Source organism: Archocentrus centrarchus, chromosome 16 (genome assembly GCF_007364275.1).
Source record: "Archocentrus centrarchus isolate MPI-CPG fArcCen1 chromosome 16, fArcCen1, whole genome shotgun sequence".
NCBI classification, from domain to species: Eukaryota; Metazoa; Chordata; class Actinopteri; order Cichliformes; family Cichlidae; genus Archocentrus; species Archocentrus centrarchus.
Window position 1 is genome coordinate 6,306,207 of NC_044361.1, and position 23,806 is coordinate 6,330,012.

The 23,806-nt window shown below is 40.4% G+C and overlaps 1 protein-coding gene across 6 annotated transcripts in view; it reads right to left on the bottom strand.

The window, feature by feature from the left end:
- Positions 1-568: 568 nt before the first annotated feature.
- mef2d (myocyte enhancer factor 2d) overlaps positions 569-23,806 on the bottom strand; it is a 100,810-nt gene continuing 77,572 nt past the window's right edge. For 2 of the 6 annotated variants that reach the window (XM_030749295.1, XM_030749296.1), the window contains exons 7-12: positions 18,768-18,946; positions 17,534-17,563; positions 14,613-14,730; positions 14,178-14,352; positions 12,401-12,469; positions 569-5,589 (exon numbers count right to left, since the gene is read on the bottom strand). In XM_030749295.1, the coding sequence (XP_030605155.1) occupies positions 5,154-5,589; positions 12,401-12,469; positions 14,178-14,352; positions 14,613-14,730; positions 17,534-17,563; positions 18,768-18,946 (1,007 nt within the window). In that variant the 3' untranslated portion in view covers positions 569-5,153. The remainder of the gene's footprint in view (positions 5,590-12,400; positions 12,470-14,177; positions 14,353-14,612; positions 14,731-17,533; positions 17,564-18,767; positions 18,947-23,806) is intronic. The other 4 variants (XM_030749297.1, XM_030749300.1, XM_030749298.1 and 1 more) reach the window with 4 other exon arrangements.

Sequence of the window (23,806 nt, forward strand, 5' to 3'; positions counted from 1 at the left end):
ACCTCTGAGTTAAGAAGTGTGGAAAAAAAACAAAACATGAAGGCCGGTAATATTTCTCTGTTGAGGATCAGCCAGGCATCACATTTTATTGCTCTGCACTTAGTGACAGTTACAGTACTGTGCAGAATTTTTGGGCCACTCCTCATAAGTATTTTGACATAATGTTTTTAATTTTGCCTTTGCACACATCACAGTGTATTTTAAATCAAGCACTTAAGATGTGATTGAAGTTCAGACTTGCAGCTTTAGTGTTCAGGAATTGCAGCCACTGTTATATCGACTTCTACACTTAAGCAGTCACTGACTACAAAGAATTTTCAACCCAGTGGTTAAAAACAATCCCTATATTGAAAATATCTGATTACTTTTGGGAGACTTTGTACAGAAAAGCCTCTATGAACATTACTTTGAAAACCAAGCTGACATCTTTGGAGCTTCACTGCATCCTGCACAGCACAGCCATCAATAACACTGCAGTGCCCTCTAGTGGCGACAACATGGTGATGCTTCCACATCAGACCAGGGTAAAAAAGGACTCCAAATAAGCGACACAAACTCAAACTTTTTTCTGTAGGTCAACTTGTCTATTTAATATATAAAATACGGTAAAACATACGCAAAAAGGGGAGGGTAAGAGGGGACCAATGGATACTTTGGTACAATAACAAACACTTTTTTTTTTGTAAAAGCAGTATAGAATTTGTAATAACATATCAGTGCATACTTTATTTATGAAAATATACACAAATTGTATATCATTCTCCAAAAACAACAAAAAAATTATCTTTACAACAAAAAAGCAGACTAGCCGAACACAATATATTAGCTATAATTTATTTAAACTTTTTTCTCCATTTCATTTTTTTTTTCTCTTAAATGTTATCCTGTGTGATGTGTTTTTGTGTCAATATTACATTTTATTTCCTATAACATGATTCACACTTTCTCTTGCTTTGAAACGCCCATGCATTGACATAATTGTGTCTGGTCAGAAATAAGTTAGACGTGTCACGCTGCCCACCCCCCCCAGGACTAAGAGGTTTGTACATTGGACTCAAAGTTTGCAGCATTGAAGCGGTTTGTCGACTCTTTCAGCACCTCCATCCACAGCCACACGTGGAAACTAACATCACTACTTTTGTGTGTTGCTTGTTACGTGTCATAAAAATCGTGCAACATTAGTAACACCCTTTTTGAAGAAGAAAGAAAAATCCCAAAAAGAGAAAGCAAAAATATATTTATAGAATATTCTTATATAATAAAATAAAATTCCAAAGAAAACAAGATGTCTAACCTACACAAAAAAACCCAAAAGAAAAACAGAAAAAAAAAAAAAAGATTTCTATATCATCACGACAGCTACCAGCAGTGTGGCTGTGGTAATGATGATAACAATAATAATAATAATATCAATTGTCAGAGAACAATTAAAAACAGACTGTCACCAGCACAAATTAACACTGGAAAGTGAGTGAGACTTCTAAACATCATTATACAGGAGCATGTATCGCTTTTTCGTGGGGGATGCAAGTTCTTGGAACGGTTTCTCAGCACGATTGTCTGTTGTGTAATTACGACGATCCCCCAGTGTTGTTCTAAAGAACATGTGGGGACTTCATGAGAACTCTCACCTGCTCACTGACAAACAATCTCATTTCTTAGACAAACCTGTGACTTGCAGACTTAAACGTAGGGTCAAGTTTTTTGTTTGTTTATTTATATTTTTAGCTTTTTTTTTGTTTTTTTTTTTAGTTTTTAGTTTTTTGTTCAAAGCTCGGGGCACAACAGTCTTAACAGTCAAAGTGTTTACACTCTGGGGATTTATGTTCACTCTGCCAAGTGCTCAGAAAAGCAATATTGACACTCAGACTTGTCACAGAGGATGAGTGTGTTTGTGTGTATGTGTGTGCGTGAGAGAGTGAGTGAGTGACAGACGGAGAAAAAGGAAATGAGAAATCACTGATGAACTGAGGGGCCGATGATGGCAGCAGTGTGAGATGGAGCTGCAAGTGGAACGGAGCAGGGGGGGGAGGTGGTTGTGTTACTCGTGGAAATGACCCCAAAATAATTTGACATGCCATTTCAGCGCTGATACCCACTATACACGAAGTGAACAGAAAAGGAGTGTGTAATGACATGTGTGTGTTTTTGTGAGGGGCATTTTGAGATTAAGCTTCCAGGGAGGAGGAACACCCCCCCCCCCAACAAATCAAAAGAGTGACGAGGGTGAGAGAGGTGACGAGGGCCTGCCCATGAGAAGGATGTGGTAGCTGGATGTGGTAAAACCTAAAGTCGACAAGTCTGCGTTGGATTTGGGAGGTAGTCATTAAAAGATCAAGAGTCATTCTGAAACCTCCGGCTTAGTGACAAATGACACCCAAGTTCCAGTGCTTTTAACAAGCAAATGGACGGAGGCTGAGAGTGCTTTTATGCAAAATAAATACATGAATTTGCACTTTTGACCACCACGTCTTAAAAAAAAAAAAATCTAACCCTTAAAACCATAAATCAACCGTTGCCACCTTTATAGAGTAGAAAAATGACATCCTTCACTTCTCTTTCTTTCCTTCATAGTCTTGTTAACTCTCCATAATATAAAATTGCAGCCAACCAGTGACAGGCAAAGGAGAGATCCTTTAAATATAGAAACATGGCTTTTAATAGGAGGAAAAGGTAAACCTCTAAAATGAAAAATGGGGGTCAAGGGAAATCCTTGGCTTGCTTAATCATAAACTATCTGTATGTGTGTGTTTTAGAGTTTGACTGATATTGTTGAAATGGATAACACTTGCATTTATGCACTCAAGTTGCAAAAAGCATAAACAAACAAAAAAAAAGACCCAGTGGTTGCATGTGCAAAAAACTCCACTATATGGAAATTAGATTGTGAGATGTTAAACTTATAAAAGATAAAACAGGATTTGCAGCTTTTTAATAATCTGTAATTTTTAGCAACTTTCAAATGAATGCTTCTATATAAACTTCATATGAAAGATGAAAGTAATTCAACAGGTAGTGTTACTCAGCTATTAGTAAAAAAAAAACAACTTCCATTTTTTAACGATCAAATTAGGTTTTAAAGTTGCAAACTTTAAAATAGGAAATAGAACTTATTGCGCTTTCCTTTGTTTTCTTTCACATTTCCACATCTAAATTATGGATGCTCACATTAAACATGACAAGTAACCTCTTCAGACTGCCCTAAATGTTCAGTTCAGTTTCTTTTTTCTACTCTTGGTTCTGTACAGTCAGCAGCTACCTGCTGTTCAAGTCTTTTGTTTGTGAGGGGCAGCCAATCAGGAGGGGGAAAAAGGTATTATTTTTTGCTTATATTTTTTGTTATCAAACTAAATTACCATAGTTCATAAATTATGTCAATTAAACTACATTAAAAGTGAATTTTGAGAATACTGAGTGCAATATGTTACTTGTACCTGCCATTATCCGATTTTTAGGTTTTATCCAGCCAAGCATATCAGTCCAACTCTAGTGTGTGCGCGCTGTGTGTGCGTGTCAGAGGTGGGAGTTAAGGTAAAGTGCCCTCCATCAGTGACAGAGTCCTAATCATTGCTCACTCAAAACAGTCCGAGTCACCGCGGCTACGTCTTCCTTTACTGCCTCTACAACACCCTCTCTGGGCTTGTCCACATATTACACTTTATATACATACATAAATAATAATAATATAAAAGAGACCGATCCACTGAGAATCAACGTTTGCTTTTTTTCTGCTTCCTTAAGGGATATCCTGCCGAATATATAGTTTATATATACAATCCCTGTCGTCTGGTGTAGTCTCTTGCCACAGATGCAGAGCTGCCCTTGCTACTGCCTGAAGCTGTTTAAATATATACTTGAATATGATTTCTTTTTTTAACCTTCAAAAAAAACAAAACCTTATCCCTGTCACACAAAAGCCACAAAGGTTACAGATTGCTTATATACACGGTACCTCACGATTCTCCCCTTTGAACATCAGCTATCTATTCAAAACATGAATTGCTTCACAAAAATAATTTCACCTGTGTGCGTTGCAGGTGTGTGTTCAAGGACAAAATTGAAAGTGAAGATTTATCCAAATTCAGTTGGTTTATAAAAAAACAAAACAAAAACAAAAAAACACTGAGGTAACAAACCCGTATACACACACACACACACACACACGCACACACCTTTCTCAGCATCTGTAGTTGACACGATGTGGGCGAAACGAGGAGAATCTGCGTCATGTGTCGTTGAGCTGTGGCAGCTCGTCCCTGATTCAAAGAAAAGCAGTCTTTTACCTCGGCAACAAATCACGTTCCTCGTTTCACAGCTCGCCTGCGTGGTTCTGATGAAATAAAGACCCGGGCGTCACCATTCTCATACGGGACCAAATGCCGGCCGACTTGACTGAGGAGGGAGGCGAGTTATTTTAGTGTCTTCATATTCAAAACGAATCCAAACTCTAAATGTCAACAGTCAAGACAGAAGGACAAAACTCCACGCTTTAAAAAGAGCAAAGCCGCTCCTCTCAGAAAACAAACAAAAATCTAGAGTGATAGCAATACAGCTGTGGATGGGCGGATGTGTACAAAGATGTGGACTCATTGGGTGGCGCTGTTTTAATACAGTGCTGTCATATTTGATCAAAATCTACTGTGGATAAACAGGCAGTATGGATATGGAGGTGGGAGATCGCCCCCAGCCGTGAATCATGCCAGGGCATGCTGGGAAACAAAGTCTGGCTTGTCTGCTTTTCCAGAAACTGTCAAGAAGTCCATGTGTTCCTAACCACTGTGGCCTGATTACAAACTCATTCACGTCTATCCAAATCCAGCTGAATGATGTCCAGCATGGTCTTTATTTTGATAAATAATTCCTGCTCTTGTTGGGTTTGCTGTGTGTCAGTGAGAATACATTACAGTTCAAAGGTGAATGCACATTGCCATACGAGTGAGTGTCCACATGTGCGACATGAGAATATGATAGCATCCTTGTGTTGTGTATGTATGCATGTGAGGTTTACTGTGTTAACAGCAGGTTACTGAGTTGGTGGTGGCTGTATTATGTCTGTGTGCACGCAAGGTGGGGATTGGGGCTGTTGGAGCTGGTGGGGCATGTACACAATCCACAAGTACACATCTCCATCCTCCATCTGTTCATTGATCTATTTATGTGACCCAGGTATCCAGTCTCATTCTCTTGACGTTGGTCCCATCTTGTTCTTGAGGCTCTGCTGACGAGGGCCGCAGGAGGACCATGGTGGGCTGCTGGGCTCCGGCACCAACCTGGTGGTGAAAGTCCGGACCCCCACCTCGACCCTGGGTGCCATCGTCCCGGTCGCTGCCTTCATATGAGCTGCCATTGCTGCTGAGACTGTCAACGGGTGAGCGGCCTTGGCCTCCTGCTTCAAGACGCAGAGTACCAGGGTAAGCAACGGACACCAGACCTTGTCCCTGGACTTGACTCTGGCCCACTCCACCTCCAACCACCCCACTGATGGAGCTGGGAGTGCTGCGGTCGCGGTTTGGTGAGACAGGTTCGGACTTGATGTTGACGTTGGGATTTGTGTTGACTGTCAGTGCAGCACCCTGCACTCCCACTTGCCTGGAGAGATGATGGAAGAGATAGGAGAGGAGAGGAAAGAGCAAAAAGTGTTATGACAGTATGAAACTACGCAACTACACATATTATCCATCAAAAATATATGAGAGCAAGACCTTCATTAGACAAAAGTTTGCAGGGATGAAACATAGAGCTCAGCCAATTACTGTAAAAAAAAAAAATCAAAATCAAAATCAATAAATGGCCGCTTTCAAATGAATGCATCACGGTACTCAGTAAACATATACTGGACTTGTAAAAGGAAAAGCAGCATTTTCAAGCAAAAAGCACCCAAGGTAACACTATACACTTGGAACATGAAGACTTGTGCGGACTTCAGCACATGGAGAACAAAGACACAAAGAACAGATAAGGCTACATTTCAGGCCACGTTAAAGCAAAGGCCATAAGCCATGCAGCTGAAACACTCTTGGATACTGGGTTTGGTCCCTTAAGGTCCGCAGCTGAACATCAGCGCATCGGAGAAGATGCTCAAGTCAACAGTCAGTGGATCCAAGTAGCTAAACAATAACAAGCACTGTTGCATTTTTTATTTGTTCTACTTATTTAACCAACAACACAACAAACAAATAAACAAATCTTGATTTAATCTTGAATTATATTCCTTTGGGAAATTTTAGACACAGCAATAAGCAGTGCAAACCAAAACTACAATTAACACACGGCTTCTTATCTTAGACAAGTATGGGCCACGGAGGCCTTGGTTCAGGGTACTGGTTTCAAACTTCTCAATAGGTGCCCAGTAGAATAAAATCAATAAAATAAAATAAAAATTATACTGTCCTCTCACACCTGATTTGATAGGGCTGCTTTTCTCCGTGCCTGGTCCACTTCCGCAGCTCTTTAGTGTGCAAATCTGTGCTTGTGGATTTTTAGGTCCATCTGTCCATTTTTCACCAGGTGTCCCCAGATTTGTTGTCAGAAAGCAGCTAACTTTTAGTTTCCCTGCACTCAAATGAGCCCCCCCCCACAAAAAGTCACAAATTTTTGCATCTTCCATTCTCCTGTGTTTGTGTCTGACCCAGTTTGGATACCGATGAGAGTGGCATCGGTATCCAAACGGGCAGCTAAAGCAGCAGCACGATCTTCCTTCTTTAGTGTCACTGGCATTTTTTCATGCTGTCCCAAATTTTTTTTTGCCAATGCCACAAAAATTTGTGTGGTTTGTTTCCCTTCTGATATTTTTTTTGGTTATTTTTGCCTTTAATGGATAGCAGTACAGTGAAGATTGACAGGAAAGTGGGGCGAGAGAGAGAGAAGCCACACAGCAAAGGGCCACAGGTCAGACTCAAACCAGGGCCGGCTGCATTTGGTCACCTGCTCACCCACTGAGCCAGCCCGGCACCCTGATCCCCTCTGATATTTGAACATTACATTTGATTTTATTTGATCACATTATTACAAATTTAGCAGCAGCTCTCTTAAACCACCAAGTAGAGCCAACAGTGTCACGATAGTGTGTAAATCACACTCTATTGTTAAATATGATAAATTGCACTCACTTGTTAAAGGTAAAATTAGGAGTTTGAAAGTTACATCAAAATAAAACTTATTTTTGCAGATAAACAGAAAATATTTAGACACATTTCTGACACCCCCAAAATGTCCTTTTCTGATCTCAGGGGATTAAATTTGACCTGATTATGACAAGATGCACATGTCACTCACCAGATACATGTGACACGTTCTCAAGTTTTGAAATTATCAATCCACACCTAACTCCTCGACTGAGCCGCTCTGGAGATCACTTTGCACATGTGCCCTAAGATACTCAGGACAATCATGCGGCAAAAATCTTTCGTCTTTGTCACTGTCTCTACTTCTACCTGCCAAGACTCTTTGATCAGCCCCCCTCCCACCCTTGCACTCAGCCTTCACCTCCTCCTCCTCCTCCGCTGGCTGGAGGCTGAGTCGAACCTGTCACTGAGGCTGACACCTAATGTTGACGCTGCGCTGTGGCTCTCTCCTTTTTAACGGTGTCGACATGATTTTTCGGATTGGGCTCGTTCTATCTTTCCCTCTCCTCGAGCTTGACATGGTAGAGCTGAATTTGAAGCTCCCAATTACTGCGTTTCGCCCCTTGGGTGTGTTCTAATATGTCATATCATGAGCCATCTTCACCACTGTATCTCTAATATTCCCTCAATTACTGGCAGACTGAGAAGGGAATTTAAGATAGGACTCCTCCAGGCGATCTGGGTTCGTGGCACTCAAATGTGCTTGCTGTCTTCCTCGGTCTGACATACACTTAAAGTTGTTCACTCTTACTGCCTTACATACAAATGCTCCTTCCCTCCTGTACTATCTCTCTCTCGCTCTCTCGCTCTCTCTCACACACACACACATACACACACACATACAAAATCCCTCGGTAAGGGTGAGGCTCACGCCGTCTCTCTCGTACCCACTTCATCAAACCTGCATGTCGTAGCTCGGGACGGTACAGGTAGATGGATGATGGTGCCACAGGGGCGCCGTTGCTATGGCGAGTGAAAACGGCTGAGTCAACAGTCCGGTGACAGTGATGAAGGCGAGAGCGGCAGGCTACCCCCCGAGCACTAACAATACAGCGAGCACAGCCAGAAGCAGACACTTGGTTACAGTGCAGTTTAGTGAGCTGCAGCCGCGTTTCCCAAAATGCTCTGCTTTTCTGAGGATGAGATCGGCAAAAAAGTTCTTCTTAAATTCCAATCAGACTGTTGTCCTGAAGGCTGTCATTGAAACAGTGGTGCATTTGCATTGCTGGATTTTTTTTTTTTTTAAGAGGGCGTAACACATTAAGATGAGTTTACTAATCACGAGGGGTCCTACTCATTCTGCTGCTCAGCAAGAGCTTTTTCTAGGGCTAAGAAATTAACCCTGATGATGTAATAGTGATGCTATTAGTGTTATTTTAAAGCCCATTTTGCAAACTGGAGTACAGAATGAAGAAATAAACAAATATTGGCATAGCTGACTGTGACTGTTCACCGACTTCCACGTTCCTCAGTCCGTAACTGCATCAGATTTAAAAAGTTAACTGAAGGTAAAGTTAAAGTTAGCACCTTTAGAATTATTGTAACTTGTTCAAGTTTTGTAGCATTCATGTGGACGTCTTCAACCTTTGAATACTGACTGTAAGTTCAGTGAATCCAACTGTGACGTGTATATTGACAGACAGGACTCATGGGTTTTAGGCATGAGTATACAACTTAAAAATGTAGGCAAACCTTCTTCTGTGGAGGGTTAAAAATACAAAGGAAACATTATTTATTGCTTGATACTATCATACATTTGTTTCTTTCTCACGACTAATCACTGCGATATGGACTTTTATTTACTTGACAAAAAAAAAAGAATTGCTTAATTTCAGTAACTTTGCAGTTGACGTTTCAAAACAGCGCTGAGGTTCCTTTGTGAGGCAGATATTTTGGGAAAGCAGCACGCTGCAGCTGTGTGGCTTAAGTGTAAAGAGTACTGTACCAGCAGAGGCCCTCCTCCCTACCAAAGAGCAAGTTGGGCTGAGAAGCCAAGCTGTGGAGGGAGGTGGAAAAAGAGACAAGCAAGTTTTAAAAAGCTAAAACAGCAGGGGGACGGTGGGAGGGAGGCCAGTCACGGTCAATCCAGACATGCTTACGACAAAAAACAAAGGGCCTTAACTGCTTCGGTCAGGCTGGGTTGTTGTTAAAGGCAGAGTTGTGTGCACCAAAAAGTGCTTAAGCCTGTGCTGACAAAATGCGATTGCCATCCACATGCAATGCATTTCTACAGTCACTTCCAGTAAAGCTGAAATGGCTGGGTTTTCTTAAAATGGGATGGGGCTCATTGGCAATCTGCAGTGCAGACTCTCATTAAAGGAATATACCAACAGTTTTCCAAAATTCCAGGCCTTTATACTTTTAAAATCCTATTTGAAATTCTTTTCTTCTTTAACTTTCTTTTGCTTCTGTGCTAGTTTTGAATTTGGAATAAATTAATGCTAAAGAGTCTGTTTATTAAACTTGAGACCACGTGGTGCCAAAAACCAGCTTGGTGCTGCTAAATAAAGATTTCTGAGCTCCATTAAGTAATTCTGCATTTTAACAATCTAATCTGTGACCATCTCATATAAATGTAATGGATAAATAAACAAATGACACACATGGCACACACTTAATAGAACTGAAATTCTACTTTTATCTTACAGGTAGAGGGAATTATAATGAAGCCCCCATGGTTTCCAATCTGGGGGCTGAGAAAATACTAATTCCCACCAGGAGGTTTAACTGATCAGCCTCTGACAGCATGTGCACACCATGCCCTGCCAATAAACACTGTTCTCCTAGCAATGTACCAAGTGTGCACTGTCTCCAAATGTTTTTTTTTTAATGTGTGTTTTTGCAACAAAAAAGAGCTGGTCACTAAAAAGGTAGAAACTAATAATCTAATCACTCAATCCATACTGATTGATTAGTAGTTACATATGCTATATGGATGAATCAAGAGGATAAAACAATACTTGTGTGCTAGAAAACAGCACCAATATTAGTTTTCTGTGAATGTCGTAAATGAAGGCCGTGTCGGCTGATAAGCATCAACTCGATGAGGAAACAAACAATGACGATGCGTCCCGCAAAAACCAGTATGCAGAAATCACTTCTGTATAAACACACACAAGCTGAATATGAGGCTGTGCAGAGAGGGGATTTAGGGGGCAGCCGTGACATTAACATTTAGATTAGGAAGTCATGGGGAAGATGAGAGTCAACAGGTGTACACCAAATTAACTGAGCCTGACCAGAAAAGCAGGAAATAAGCAGAATGACGGAACTAGTGGAAGAAGGGATGATTAAAACAGGGGAAAGGGAGAGAGTAAGTTGACAGGAATCATTTCCTTGTGAAGCCTGTGGTGAGGAAAAGTGTGGCCGACAGCGAAGGCGAGGCTCGCAGCCAAGCCGTCAATCACCATTTGATTGGAAGAGCTTGTTTGCTCGCTGTGGGGCTGCGGTGTGATGAAATCAGAAACAAAGCAGAGCAGTCTGGGCTGCAGAAGTGCCCACGTCTGCTCATGCTGTCCTTAGGAAGGCACGATTTTCCGTTTTGCCGAGAGAACAGTTTGGCGTGCTGGGAAAGCGTCCCACATTTCTGTGGTGCTTGCTTGTTTTCAGTGGCAATGATTCTGTTATTCTGATCCCACACACAACACAGTAAACCTGCCTGGTGTCAATTCCAGTGTCACACCTGAGGGTGCTGAAACTCTGCCACAGTAAGCTTCTGCGCCACATGAAAATCTAGATCCTGCTTATTCACTAAAATTATGATTATTTTCTGTGTTTTAAGGAATGTCTTGGTTATTTGAAAGCACAACAGCGATTCTAAAAGAAATCCTTTGTTAGAGTAGCTAAAAAAGTTACTAAAATATGTTGATCAAATAATCTTTCAAGCAAAGAAGGCAACACTCAGTGTTTCCAGGAGCTCAAATGTGAAAATTTCCTGTTCTGTTTATTTTCTTTTGTGACTACTTGAACATGTTGATCACCTTGAGCTGAAGACACTGTCATTTTACACTGTTTCTGAAATCCTTGGTAAGTTAAGAATAATCTTGATATGAAAAATACTCCATATTGCTGCCAGTGTAAGAAACAGTTGTATTATTATAGCCAACACTCAAGGAAATGACTGCTGGCTGCTTTTTCAGGATCTCTGAGTGGTTCCACTGATTTGTTTGCAGAAGGATTTCATACAATCTGGACTGCCATTTGTTAACATTTACAAGGCGATATGAAGAGTTCTGCTGCATATGAGCCGGTGGTGACTGTTAACTATATGCTGCTTTTTCAAAGATGCTCAACCCCCTGGAGTCACAGCTGTTGTATACACTAACAAACAACCCATTATCATATTTTCCTGGATGATTTTCAGCTCGTCAGACAGAGGAACAAATAACAATCTCTCTGCTGACAGCTAGAATTATTCTGAGTGTCTTTTTTTAAACACATTTCTGTTATTTGTTTTATTTTTAATCTATTTTTGTGATCGAGATTCTGTGCCACTCTTCAACTGACATACATACATTTGTAGCAAGTGGATAGCAGCACTTTAATGCTTGTTTCAGTGTGTATACCAGTAATTTACAGGCACTTAAGTGATCATCAACCGGAGATCAATATATGTTTTCTACAGAAATCACTCAATTTGACAGTGATTCTATACTGTCAAAGTCTAAATTATTCTTTTAGTCGCGCTAGCGTAGGAAATTCAGACCAATGTGTATCTAAGCAGTTCAATCTTGTGTCTGACTGTCAGCTGAGAGTGACAGCTAAATGGCTGAAAAGTAACATTTTAATGCAACAGTGTTGGTGGCGCACAGCTGTGCACTGGTTTTGTGTTAGGAACTGAAAGCAGCACCCAGAGACTACTTTCATTCAGGAACATAGCAAGGTGCTGCTGCTGTCACGCTGAAGCTTCTTCCTCTTTGTTGATGACACTTCCAAAGAGCTTCAGATCTAAGCTTTAGGTGGCATTAAAAACTCCTAGAAGCAGAACGGATGTTCTGGGAGGATAAAAAAAAAAAGGTGCTTTTGCCTCAGCAGAACTGAATGAGCAATGATATACAGAGAGCGCAAAGCAACAGGCATCGCATCAAACATACAAATGCAGAGAAAAGACTGGGTGATATCATGTTTGTCATGTAAGTGCATCTATTTTGTATTTCTTTGGGTTATTTTGGTCACAAACTGTCAAGTTATTATAGACTCATAATCGACTGTGTGAGTATAATAATTTGACAGATAAACGGTGTGGCAGGGCACCAGATGCTTATCATGTCATTCACCTCAGGTTAGCAGCAAAATTGGAGATGCAGTTAACCATCTCCGCATTCTGTTTCTCTGCACCCCACATGCTGTGGAGAAAAAGGGGGGGAGGGAGGACAAAACAAGAGGCAGTTATAAGCTGCTCCCCCACCCATACATTAACTTAGCATAACTAGAATGGTCACATAAACACTTAGCAGTATTAACTTAATTTGTAAGGTAGAAATGTAATTGATCAGGCTCAGGTAAAGGTTACCTCAATTCTGCAAGTGTAAAAATAATTTAGTAACATTTTACTTTTAAAGTAGCTTTCATGATCTAACAAAGGGCAAATAGGCAAAACAAAACCTCACCTTGCTAAGATCGACATACAGTGAATGTCTTGACAATAATAAAAACATCCTGCCAAATACAAACATCGAACTGAAGGAAAGGACCCACCTTTGCAGCTGTGTTTGCAATTAAGTTAGTTGTTATAAAGCTAGCGCACTTTAAGGAGCGGTTTTCATCCATCACTTATCTGCTTCCTGTACTGCACTGAGTTGCAAATAAAAAGCTGTTTAAAAAGTAGCTTTTCAGTGTTATATTCAGAAAAAATGTGATGGCTTGATTCAGCTAATAATGTCTGCTCTGTAATAACCTGTTTGGAATTTTTAAGTTCTGACTCATTAAATGTCTGGTCATCTGAAAGAGAGCTCTGATGAATTCTCTTAAAGCACATTTTAACCATGCAGTGCAATTAAGCCTGCTAATACACAGCAGCATACACCTTTTTTTTTATGTTATATCCGGCAAGGAGTTATGTTTTTGGTAGCATTTGTGTGCATGCGTGCGTGTCATTCTGTCTGTAAGCGCGATCGCTCGAAAGGTTTTGAATGAATTCAGATAAAACTTTGTTGGGGTGTAGAGTGGGGGTCATGTTAACAGTCCATTAAAAGTTCTTCAAGGTCAACCTAATGGTTTATTGGTGGAAATTTGACAAAAAGGCTTATATAAAAGATATGATTCTTACAAATGTGGTGTGTTGCCCACATATAGAAGTTACTGTATAAAGATTTATCATGTCACATTTGACTTCTGACCTCTACTTCAAGGTCAACAGACTGATCTGAAGGTCAAAGTGACGATAATGTTTCTTACTGCCACTGTTTGTGTTGAAAACACATAGGCATAAAGGGAATGATATATAGGGAATCCAAATACAGTATAGTGTAGTGTCCTGAGGAACCCACTACAGGCAAACCTAAGGATCTCTGTGTTGGTGGGCCATAGGCGCAGTGATGTTTCCAGACTCTTTTGGTTTAAAGAAAAACGTTCTTTTTTTTTTTTTTTTGATTACCAAATTGCTGAAATTCTGCAGGGTAAACTTTGTTCTAAGGCTGACATATTAACTGGAACATTAAGAAGATGACTTTACAAAACTGGGAATGACTGAGAACAGTCCACCTTTTAAAGTTTAAAACTTGAGTGCCACATCACACAGCTGGAAGCAAAGCCTTGCAACCAGGAGCTAAAGAGTGGGACCGCAGTGGGAGGTGGAGCTGAGCAGGGGGAAGTATCTAGGTCACCACAAAGATGAATCAACCACAGCTTGGGTGATGTTAAGGCTTTGTATAGGAGCACGTGTTATGGTTTGTGTAATGAATCATGTCACATGTGCGGTTGCTATAAAAGGTTTAATGTTCAGGTGTTTCAAGGGAAAGGCCAAAGGTCAGGAAACTCATGGATCTCAATCTCAGTTATGTGTTTGTTACAGTACAAAAAAAAGAAAAAAGGAAAAAAAAAAAGGGCACTTACACCAAGTTACTGAGTGATGCCAAGCTCAGTTGCTGTTGCTGTTGCTGCTGCTGCTGTTGTTGCTGAGAGACTGCTGGTTGCTGTTGCTGTTGCCAAGCAGCCATGTTGCCAGGCACCAGCCCTGGTGGCGTGAACGTCTGGAGCGCTGTGAGATCTGCACTCGTCAGCTGGTACTCTGAGATTATGGGATGGAGAGGGAGATGCAGCGGGAGAAAGGAAGAGAGAGAGGAGATGGTGGGGAGGGGTGAGGGGGATTGTTTTACATCATACAAGTTTCGGGTACATCAATATTAATCAGCACTAATCCATATTAATGGAGACCTTTGAAGTGGAATCACTCCAGAAGCTCTCACACAATGAACAAAGTGAATATTCATAGTGGTTTGTGGCATTACACTACAAGGTTTCTGAGTTTTGCTGCCTTCGACGACTCACCAGTGTTGTAGGCCGTCTGCATGCCAGAGAAGGGCGCTAGGAGACTGGGTGTTGCCACGGAGACCACTGGTGTGGTGAGTGGCTGTGCCACCTGGGAGCCACCTAGCCGCTGAGCATTCTGGGAACACAAAGAGATGGACAGAGGAAGCTGAACACTGGGGCACCTGAAGTAGAAGAGGTGATTCTAAAAACGAAGTTGATTTTCATGAAAACATTCTAACGAAATATAAAATTTACTTTTGGCATAATCATCTGTATCCCCCTCTGCGTACAGTGCAGTCAATCCATGCGAAAACACTGAGACTGTGAAACGATATCTGAATGCTTCTGATGTTAAAATGTTGAGGAATCTCTGATAATGCACACAGTATTTGAAAGAGAGGGTTTGGTTATAAATCTCTCAGATGGATGTTTTAGCCAGAATAACTTCATAGATCCAGTGTTGTGGCTCCGTGAGAAAACCTGGTCTGGATCCACAGCAAATCATGTCTTTTTCTCCTTATATGGACTGAGTGTAGAGGTTCACGGCACATGACTTCATCCATTTTTCAACAGCAATAATGATAATGGTTAGCATGTGCGTTTCACTGTACAGCAGAGAGAATGCAGAGACCTTGCAATGTAACCAAGAACAGGTCAGCTACTACTGAAATATTTCACTAGAAACACAGCTTGTTCTACTTCTACTCCAAATAAAAACAATCACATTGTCTGCATTATTCTACTTTAAAAGTAGAAGAGCAGCAACTCTAATTAACGTGCAGCTCTCAGTTTTACTGACACATTTGAAGTTTTATCAACAGACTAAGTAAAGAAAATGACCTAATAACTAAAACATGATATAATAAACATTTAGATCGTTTCACTTTGCCTGTGCAGGGCACTGGAAGATTCATTATTCATCATGCCACAGCCAGAAGCATATCTGCTTCCAGCAAGAAAATCCAAGCACCTCAGTACTCTCTGAGGTGTTTTAACTTTTCTATGACACTTTAACATCGGCGTGCAAGATGAGAAATGTCTCGCATCTCAAGGTGGCGTTGGCACGGCAATGCTGTCACCAGGGCCGGGTGCTTGTGTTATGTAGCATCACGGTGGAAGGTGTTATGAGAGGCATCGCTGTGCCGGAGAATCATGCTGACAGGAACGCATGCATCGACAAGGCTGACAGAAGAGAGACGAGAGGGGCTGAATGTGTGTGTAAGGAAGTGTCTTTATTCTGTGTGTGTGTGTGTGTGTATAAAGAGGAATGCAGGGAATGAATACACAATGTGAGGTGTGTGTTTGCTTGAGACGTGGGTATATTTATGCAAAGAAAGACCCATGAACCTGTCAACGTGTGTGTGTGTGTGCGCGCGCGCGCATGTGTGTCTGAAGGGGTCAGCGTATCTGAGTCTAACACGTCCATCTGTGTTCCAGGTTGGAGACTTTGTGAGCTTTCCTCACTCTGATCCTCAGAGCATCGACACTCGGATGAAACCAAACATGCACATGCTGAGCAGCTTTCACACACAGCAGAGAGTCAGGTGGTTGCTCCGGTTCCCTTGATATTTCCTATCTACAGACTATTTGTGCTTCACAAATGTCACTTTAGGCTAGGCTCAACTGTCCCATAAATACAAATATTTTTTTAATTTAATTTGCTTTCAGGTTTTGCTTCTCAATAATAGTCCATAAATAACAGAAACTAGAGGGCGGGATAACATAACTTTCAAAAATGGCAGGTTGCTTTCAGCACAATATATTTCAATTTAAAGGACAAAAGCACAGTCTTGGTTTAAAAAAAATAAAATACTTGGTTTCATACTTTGGTAAGACTTTACAAAGAGTATCACCAGTATGGGGATTTAAGAAGACGGAAATACATTTAAAAGACAAAATTAAAGGTGTGCTGGCAGAAGTTTTTTTAAGTCAGTCACTTCTTGACGATCATCCCAGCTAAGAAATATTTAAACAAAAACTCCATTTCTGTACAGCTTAAATATACAAATATACATTCTAATTATCTGATAATACAAACAAGCTTGAAACACTTTTGTTACCACTGTATAGTTAAGGTTAATTGTTACCACCTGTTTCCAGTATCACTGCTAAACTAAATGGAAGCTTCATATCACATTTTACAAAGCAATATGAGGCTATCATTAAGTGGCTTTTGGATGCAACATTTAACCAACATTGCATAATAATGATATTGATCTATTCATTTAACTCTGCAAGAAACCAGCTAAGCATATTTTCCAAGTCAATCTCTGCTACAAGAATGTCCTCAAATTGCAAGGTAAGATGCTAGTTAATCAAGTCTAAGAGATGCTTAAAAATAATTAAACAGTGCCCTTTAAAACTTTTTATTCTACATAATTGAGAGCGCATCTGCTGAAAAGCTTTTGAGTCTACTACAGCCATCAATATGCATTTAGTTCTTTGTTAAAAAATTATGTCTGCCAAATAAATGGAATATTAAAGTCCTTTCAGTGCTGAAACCTATTAATTAAGCATGCAAGGTATGTTGCCATTCAGGGCCTGCCTTTCTTATTTATTCTGTATTGTTCTGCGACCTTCCCAGACTTGAAGTTCAAGTCAAGTCTTGTAGGAGTGAAAAGTCAGTTTGTCTTTTTTCATGACTTTATTCAAACCATAAGCTCTGCTGGGATTACAAATCTGATAGAGCCTAGCTTTTACTGAAGCATAAATGTTACAGTTAAACTCTTCCAGGAACAGAAGCAAACAGATGATTTCTCCACTGTCTGTATGTTGCTCTGATGCTCCAGTGGCTTTACTCCTATACTTCACATAGCACCAGTGCCATTGATTCAGCCCTGAGGGGATGGTTTTGCTGACTGTGTCACACTCATGCTCGGTGAGATCACACAGAGTTCGGCACCACATCCATGAGCCCAAATCTCTAAAGGTCTATTCACCTCACTCACCAACTCCAGCTCTTCCTCAGTCTGCACGGCCGGTGGAAGAGGGGGAAAACAAAGGGCTGTTAAGTTTCTATAAAAACTAACTGCTATAGAAATATGAACACTCATAATTATAGGAGATGCATATCATGATAATAAGATACTGAAAACAGGGCCTTTCGCTTTCAAGCACTGTAACAGAGATAATTGGAAAATCTACCCCTCAACAATGAAGTCAAAATACAGGAAACTGATAAACTGAAGGAGAAAGATTGGATCCAGTTGTCTATACATACTGTGGGCCTGGTTATAGATTGTACACCATGTATGGACAGAGACTGTTGCTTTCGTATGTTTACAGATTTCTCGCTGCAGTAATAAAAAATATGTAATAATAATAAAGTTGGAGCCATATTTAGAGAAGTAGCGCAGACATGCAGCTTTCATTATTTATCTTATATTTTAAATTACATAAATTATTTCTGGCTATAAAAACCATAGTGGCTACAGCAAAAGAATGCAGTGAACATGTCACACTCGCCCCATGTGAAACATTTTTATTTTCTGTCCTCTAAGCATTTATTTTTTCCAGTGTTCATCTGAATTCGCTGCCTGCACAAGCTTCTTATAGACTGCTTTCTTCAGCTTGATGAATGTCGACAGGTTGTCACTGGCATAATTAAGATCCAGAATTTTCATATAAAGTGACCTGACTAACTCCTCATCTTTAAAGTCAAAATTGCAACAATGTAACCCATGAATAAACACTTCTAAGTTTAGTTGTGTTTTAAGATAATTATCAAATACTACTTCAGCTGCCAATAGCGTGTCCCCCACAAAATTGTGCTGTACCACAACTAAAGATGAAATGGTTTGGCAACTTCATGCTATGACTCAGACTGGAAGTGGTTAAAGAGAAGTAGCAGTCATGGAAATATGTTTTCATGATATGACACATACTGCTGGAGGCTGACAGGATGTCCTCCTGGATACTGACTTACACAAAGATCCTGACGAAACTCTCCTACTGTAGCTTTCGTGCCAATTTGGTAATATATTTAAACTTTAAATTCATCACGTTGTTCACTCTGCATTGTGGAGGTCTGAACTGTCTTTGCAAGAGCTGACTGTACCAAAGGCACCGTAACAAACAGTAGCACACATAACCAATGAAAATACCTGAACCCTTCATGAATGAATTTTGACTAATTCTAAATTGAAACACTGCTTCCACTCACGATCTCCTTACCAGCTGCATGAGGCTCTTGCCACTCTGCGAGGTGATGACCCTCAGGTCCGGCTTACGGCTGTTGACCATCTGAGGGCTGGGTGGAGGTGGAGACTTGGCTGGGACTACCTTCCCCAGGCTGTTGCCATTGGATACAGAGAGGAGGCCTGGGGAGGCCCTGGCACTGATGTAGCCATTAGCTGGAGAGAAACAAATAAAGAAAGTGAGGTTCAGTGAAGAGAAAGTGTAGGAGGAGGTTGTGTGATTGTCTGTTTTGATGTTTTGATGCTTCTACCTGTGAACTAGTGACTGTTTGTGCTTGTCTGCCTGGGTGTGTATTATTCAGCTCTGCATGTGTATGTGTGAGAGACTTCTCATTAGCGAGTTGAGCGCTCTGTCACTCCACATGCTCGTCATTGTTTCAGTTCCTCAAACAGTTTGTTTTTTTTTTATTTTTTGCCAGCATTCTGATTTTCTGCAGCTTCTTCACATCAAAACCACGTCACGATCTCTCCAGAACTATCTTATTTCTTTATTTCCATCCTCATGCTCTCTCCACATGTTTCCTCTTTTGTTTTACTTGTGTTTGCACTTGGTTAAAAGACAAGCAATACAAATATCTGGACACTTGCCATCTAACACTGTAAAAAAATATACTCCTTAGGAAGTCAGCTTTCATTGTCACTGAGCCATTGAATAGTTTTCTACAACCCAGTGAAAAATTTTCCATGCAGTTTAATGATTACATTCTGCTTCCATTACTCTATATAGTGTATAAATAACCACTGCGGGATCACCAAAGGTATTTACACATTTATGACTGTGTAAATACATCTTTATAAACTAAGATGCGTTTTTTTTTTTTTTTGACAAACATTTGTAGTGAAATTCAAAACCTGAGAAAAAAAGAAAAGAAAAATGTTCCTTTTAAATATAAAATTAGGTTCGTAGGTTTTCGGAAAACAACACAGTTTTGTAATTTTGCCTCCATACACCACACCATCAATTCACCACAGTGAGAGCCTCTAAAACCAAAATGGGGGCCTTTGTATAAACACCGCTGTAATTCCCAAAGAGGTAATGCAATGCTTTTTGTAGTTCTGACATTTTTGACCTTTGTACCTCTTAGTGTATGTTTCCCTTCCAAATCATTTGTTAAATAATTCATTAAAATGAACGGATGCCAATTTGCCCAAAACAAGAATAGAGAAATTATCTAACTGCATTGGCAGCCATATTTTATGTTTCTGAAGAAATTAAAACATTTTCCGACATAACAGAGAAGTCTGGTGGTGTTTTGTATATTTTTATTAACAAAAAATTTATGAATAGTCAAAAATAATTGATCAGTCAATAATTTCTGACTTTTATATCTGTAGCTCTCAGCCAGAAGTCCTGTGGTTCTCAAAAAGCAGCTCATCTAAAAGGCTCAGTCAATAATTTCCACAAACAACAGGAAACAATACATTTGTTATCTATCATCTCGCTCTATCAAGCCTCAAATACACACAATATATTTAAATGAATTGGTTGTAGTCTTTTTACAGGGTTTTCTGACAGTATTAACAAAATAAAATATCAGTGCTTCTTTTGCAGTGTAAAAATATTTCCCCCCCTCTTTGTCTTAATCTTTTACTTCAGTAAGTGCATTCCAGCAACATGTTCGGCCACATTACAGCATGTAACACCTGTTGAACGCACCCTCTTTTGAAATGGCACAACTGTCACATTCCTAACTAACACAGCCAAACAACAGTTACTCTAACAAACAACAAAGCCTGATCCATGACGTGCTTCAGTCACAGGAATACAGTGTAGTGCACTGTACTACACAATGCTGTTTTCTTTCCCATATATACTTATTTAAGATAGGTGTAAGTTATTTTCTTTAGACTAGTGTTACTAGTGACTAGACTAGTGTGTTTACCTTTGTTTCTTTGTTTGTTTCTTATTCATTTGCAATGAAGTTTAAAAATTTGATAAAAGAAGGTGAAGGATGGGTTGGGTGGTGGTGTGGAGGGGGATGTCTGCTTGTCATAATAAGACAGCAGCCTGTTTGAGGTTAAAAGACAAGAAGGCTCAAACAGAGACTCAGTCAGAGTTTATAAAACGGGGGACAGCAGGGACTTTCCCAGCCCTAACACACACACACACACACACACACACACACACACACACACACACACACACACACACACACACACACACACACACACACACACACACACACACACACACACACACACAGTATTCCCCCTGGACAGACAAGGGGTGTGTGTGTGATAGCAGATAGCAGTTCTCCATGACGCTGCCTCCAGACAACAGTGGCATGTGACTCTGCTTCATCTCAGTCTCTCACTCTCACACACACACACACACACACACACAATAAACGAAAACCTCACTACAACAACTAGAAGCAAACGCTACCTCTGTTATCAAATCAGCAGGAGGGAAGCTGGGCAGGGAGGCAGGAAAGAGGAAAAACACAGTAGGAGTAAAGGAAGGAGTAATAGAGGGATAAATGGAGGAAAATAGAAAAGAGGTTTAAGAGTTTAGAGATGCAAGGCAAGGCTTCTTTATGTGAAGCACCATAAACAACATGCGAGACAAAATGCTTTGTTAAAAACAAAGACACAGATGACAAACAGCTTTTAAAAAAGTAAGATATGATTAAATAGAACCTAAATAGGATTAGATGAACATTATGACAGAAAATAAAGTTACAATGCAGCTATAGTGCAACACATGATAAGAACAAACTATCCCAAATGAAATTTAATTAAAGGCAGTAACAAAAGAAAGAAAAAGATCCTAGGACCTGATTTAAAAGAGCTGAGGCTGGTGTAGACTTTAACTTTTCTGAGACTATGCTGCAAATATATGAAGAGGGAGAAGAGAAAAAAAAATGAATGTTGGGTCTTCATGTGTAGTTTTGACTCTGGTGATAGTAAGCAGACCTGTCCAAGAAGATGTGAGAGAGAGTCTCAGATATGTTCTATAACATGATATAGACAAAGAAAGAAAGGTGAACACAAAAGAGATAATAGAGCACCTATATGTTACTGTATAGTTGATGTAAAACAAATCTTTCATAATCCTTTAAGAAAAGGAAAACAAAACTAAAAAAGGAAAAATATCAGAGTTCAAAAGAACTGCAAGTGGGAAAAAGGACGGCAAGGAATGACAGTAGGATCACACAAGAAGGAAAAATAAGAGAATGAAGAAATTAACTAAGAACTACGGCAGAAGAAGAAAAGGAAGGAGAGAAGGAGAGCGCAGGTTGGTAAGGAACAAAGGAGAGAGGAAACAACAAAAGGGGAAGGTAATATGGAGAAAAGCCATTAGGAAGGAAAGGCAAGACGGAGAAGGTACTGGAAGGACATGTGAAATTCAGCAAGGTAGAGACAGATGGAATGAGACAAGCAAGGAAGATAACAGTAGAGGATGACAGAAGAAGGTACTGTAAGACAAGAGGAAGGAAGAAAAGAAGAGTGAGATGACAAGCAGTAGGAGATATAAAGAAGAATAGGATGGTAGAAGAAGTAGGAAGGGAACCAAGGAAGGAGATAGACCATGACCAAGACAAGAGGACAGAGGAAGCTAGGAAGGAAGTGGGCTTGAATAGGGAAAAAAAAAACAGTAGAAAACAAGCTAGGAATGGAGACAATGCAAGGAACAGTGATTAAAAACAGAAGACAGAAGAAAGGGAGAAGAAAAAGGAAAGAAAAGCTGCCAGCAGGTAATGAGGTAATGAGACAAGAGGTAGAGTGAGGCAACAAAGTGACCACATATTAGATATGATTGAAACAGAATGGTGTTAGAAATAGAGTGGCAAGAATAATACCTAGGAAAAAGAAATGAAGCATAGAGAGATGAAAGGGATCTGGTTACAGAGACGGGGTGAAACTAGGTAGCGACTGAGGAGAAGATGGGGAGAAGCAGAGATGAACAGAAGGGGCAGAAGAGAAATAAAGCATGTAAGGAATGAGAGAGAAGTTAGGAAGAGGTGCTGTGAAAGGAGAGGAATTTGCTTCCCAGCAGCATCTGACCACTGAGAACACCTGTGTCCTGTTGACAGTGGGCTATCACTACATCAGGTGATGCTGGGAAATCCTGTGACCCTGCACGTGTTTCATGCTGTGCAACGTGCACCGAGCGTTTGTGCATTTCTCAGACTGATGGGAAACTGTTTGCTGGTCACATTGTGTTTGAGGTTGTGCGTAAATAGAGAGAGAGAGTGGTGGCGTTGTGGTGACCCGAGTCAGGAGTTGCACACAGTGTGAAACTGAGTGCATGTTTCACAGTTGCCCTCAAGCCAACACCAAATACCCTCACAGAAAATGGAGCGCTGACAAGTTTGTGTACTTGTTGTGTGCATGTGTGTCTGTTCATACTACACTGCACAAGCGGTGGTTTTGCTGGAATTCACAGATGCAGATTGCTGCTGCACTTTTGTGTTCACTACAGTCATTTTTACTAGACCCCAGACACATTCCTGTTTGTATATTTTAAATATAAAATGATAAATTGTGGAAAAATCTGTAACAGCATGAAAAACATGGACATGACTTCTGTGATGTCACCCACTGGCTTTGGACTCCGTATTCTGAAATGAATGTTGCTTTATCAGCCAACACTGGCAAACTTGAATAGCAAGCTGCATTCATAAACTGTATGGGGGCAACAGAAACACACATATCAGCTACAGTAACTAGTCCTAAGTAACAGACTAAAAAAATACTAGAATTTTACTAAAAAAAACCTCAAGATAATCTATTAAAAATGCTGCAAAAGGCTACTACAGCAGCACGCACACATACACGCACACACGCACACACACACACACACACACACACACACACACACACACACACACACACACACACACACACACACACACACACACAGTGAAGAGGGCCAGTTTAATGATGCAAATTTAACATAGGAGTCTATGGGGACTGACTTCCTTTTGGAGTCAGCCTCAAGTTGCCAGCAGAGGAACTGCAGTTTCTTCATTTTTCAGCTCGAGGCTGCCCCTTGTTAATACGTCACAAACC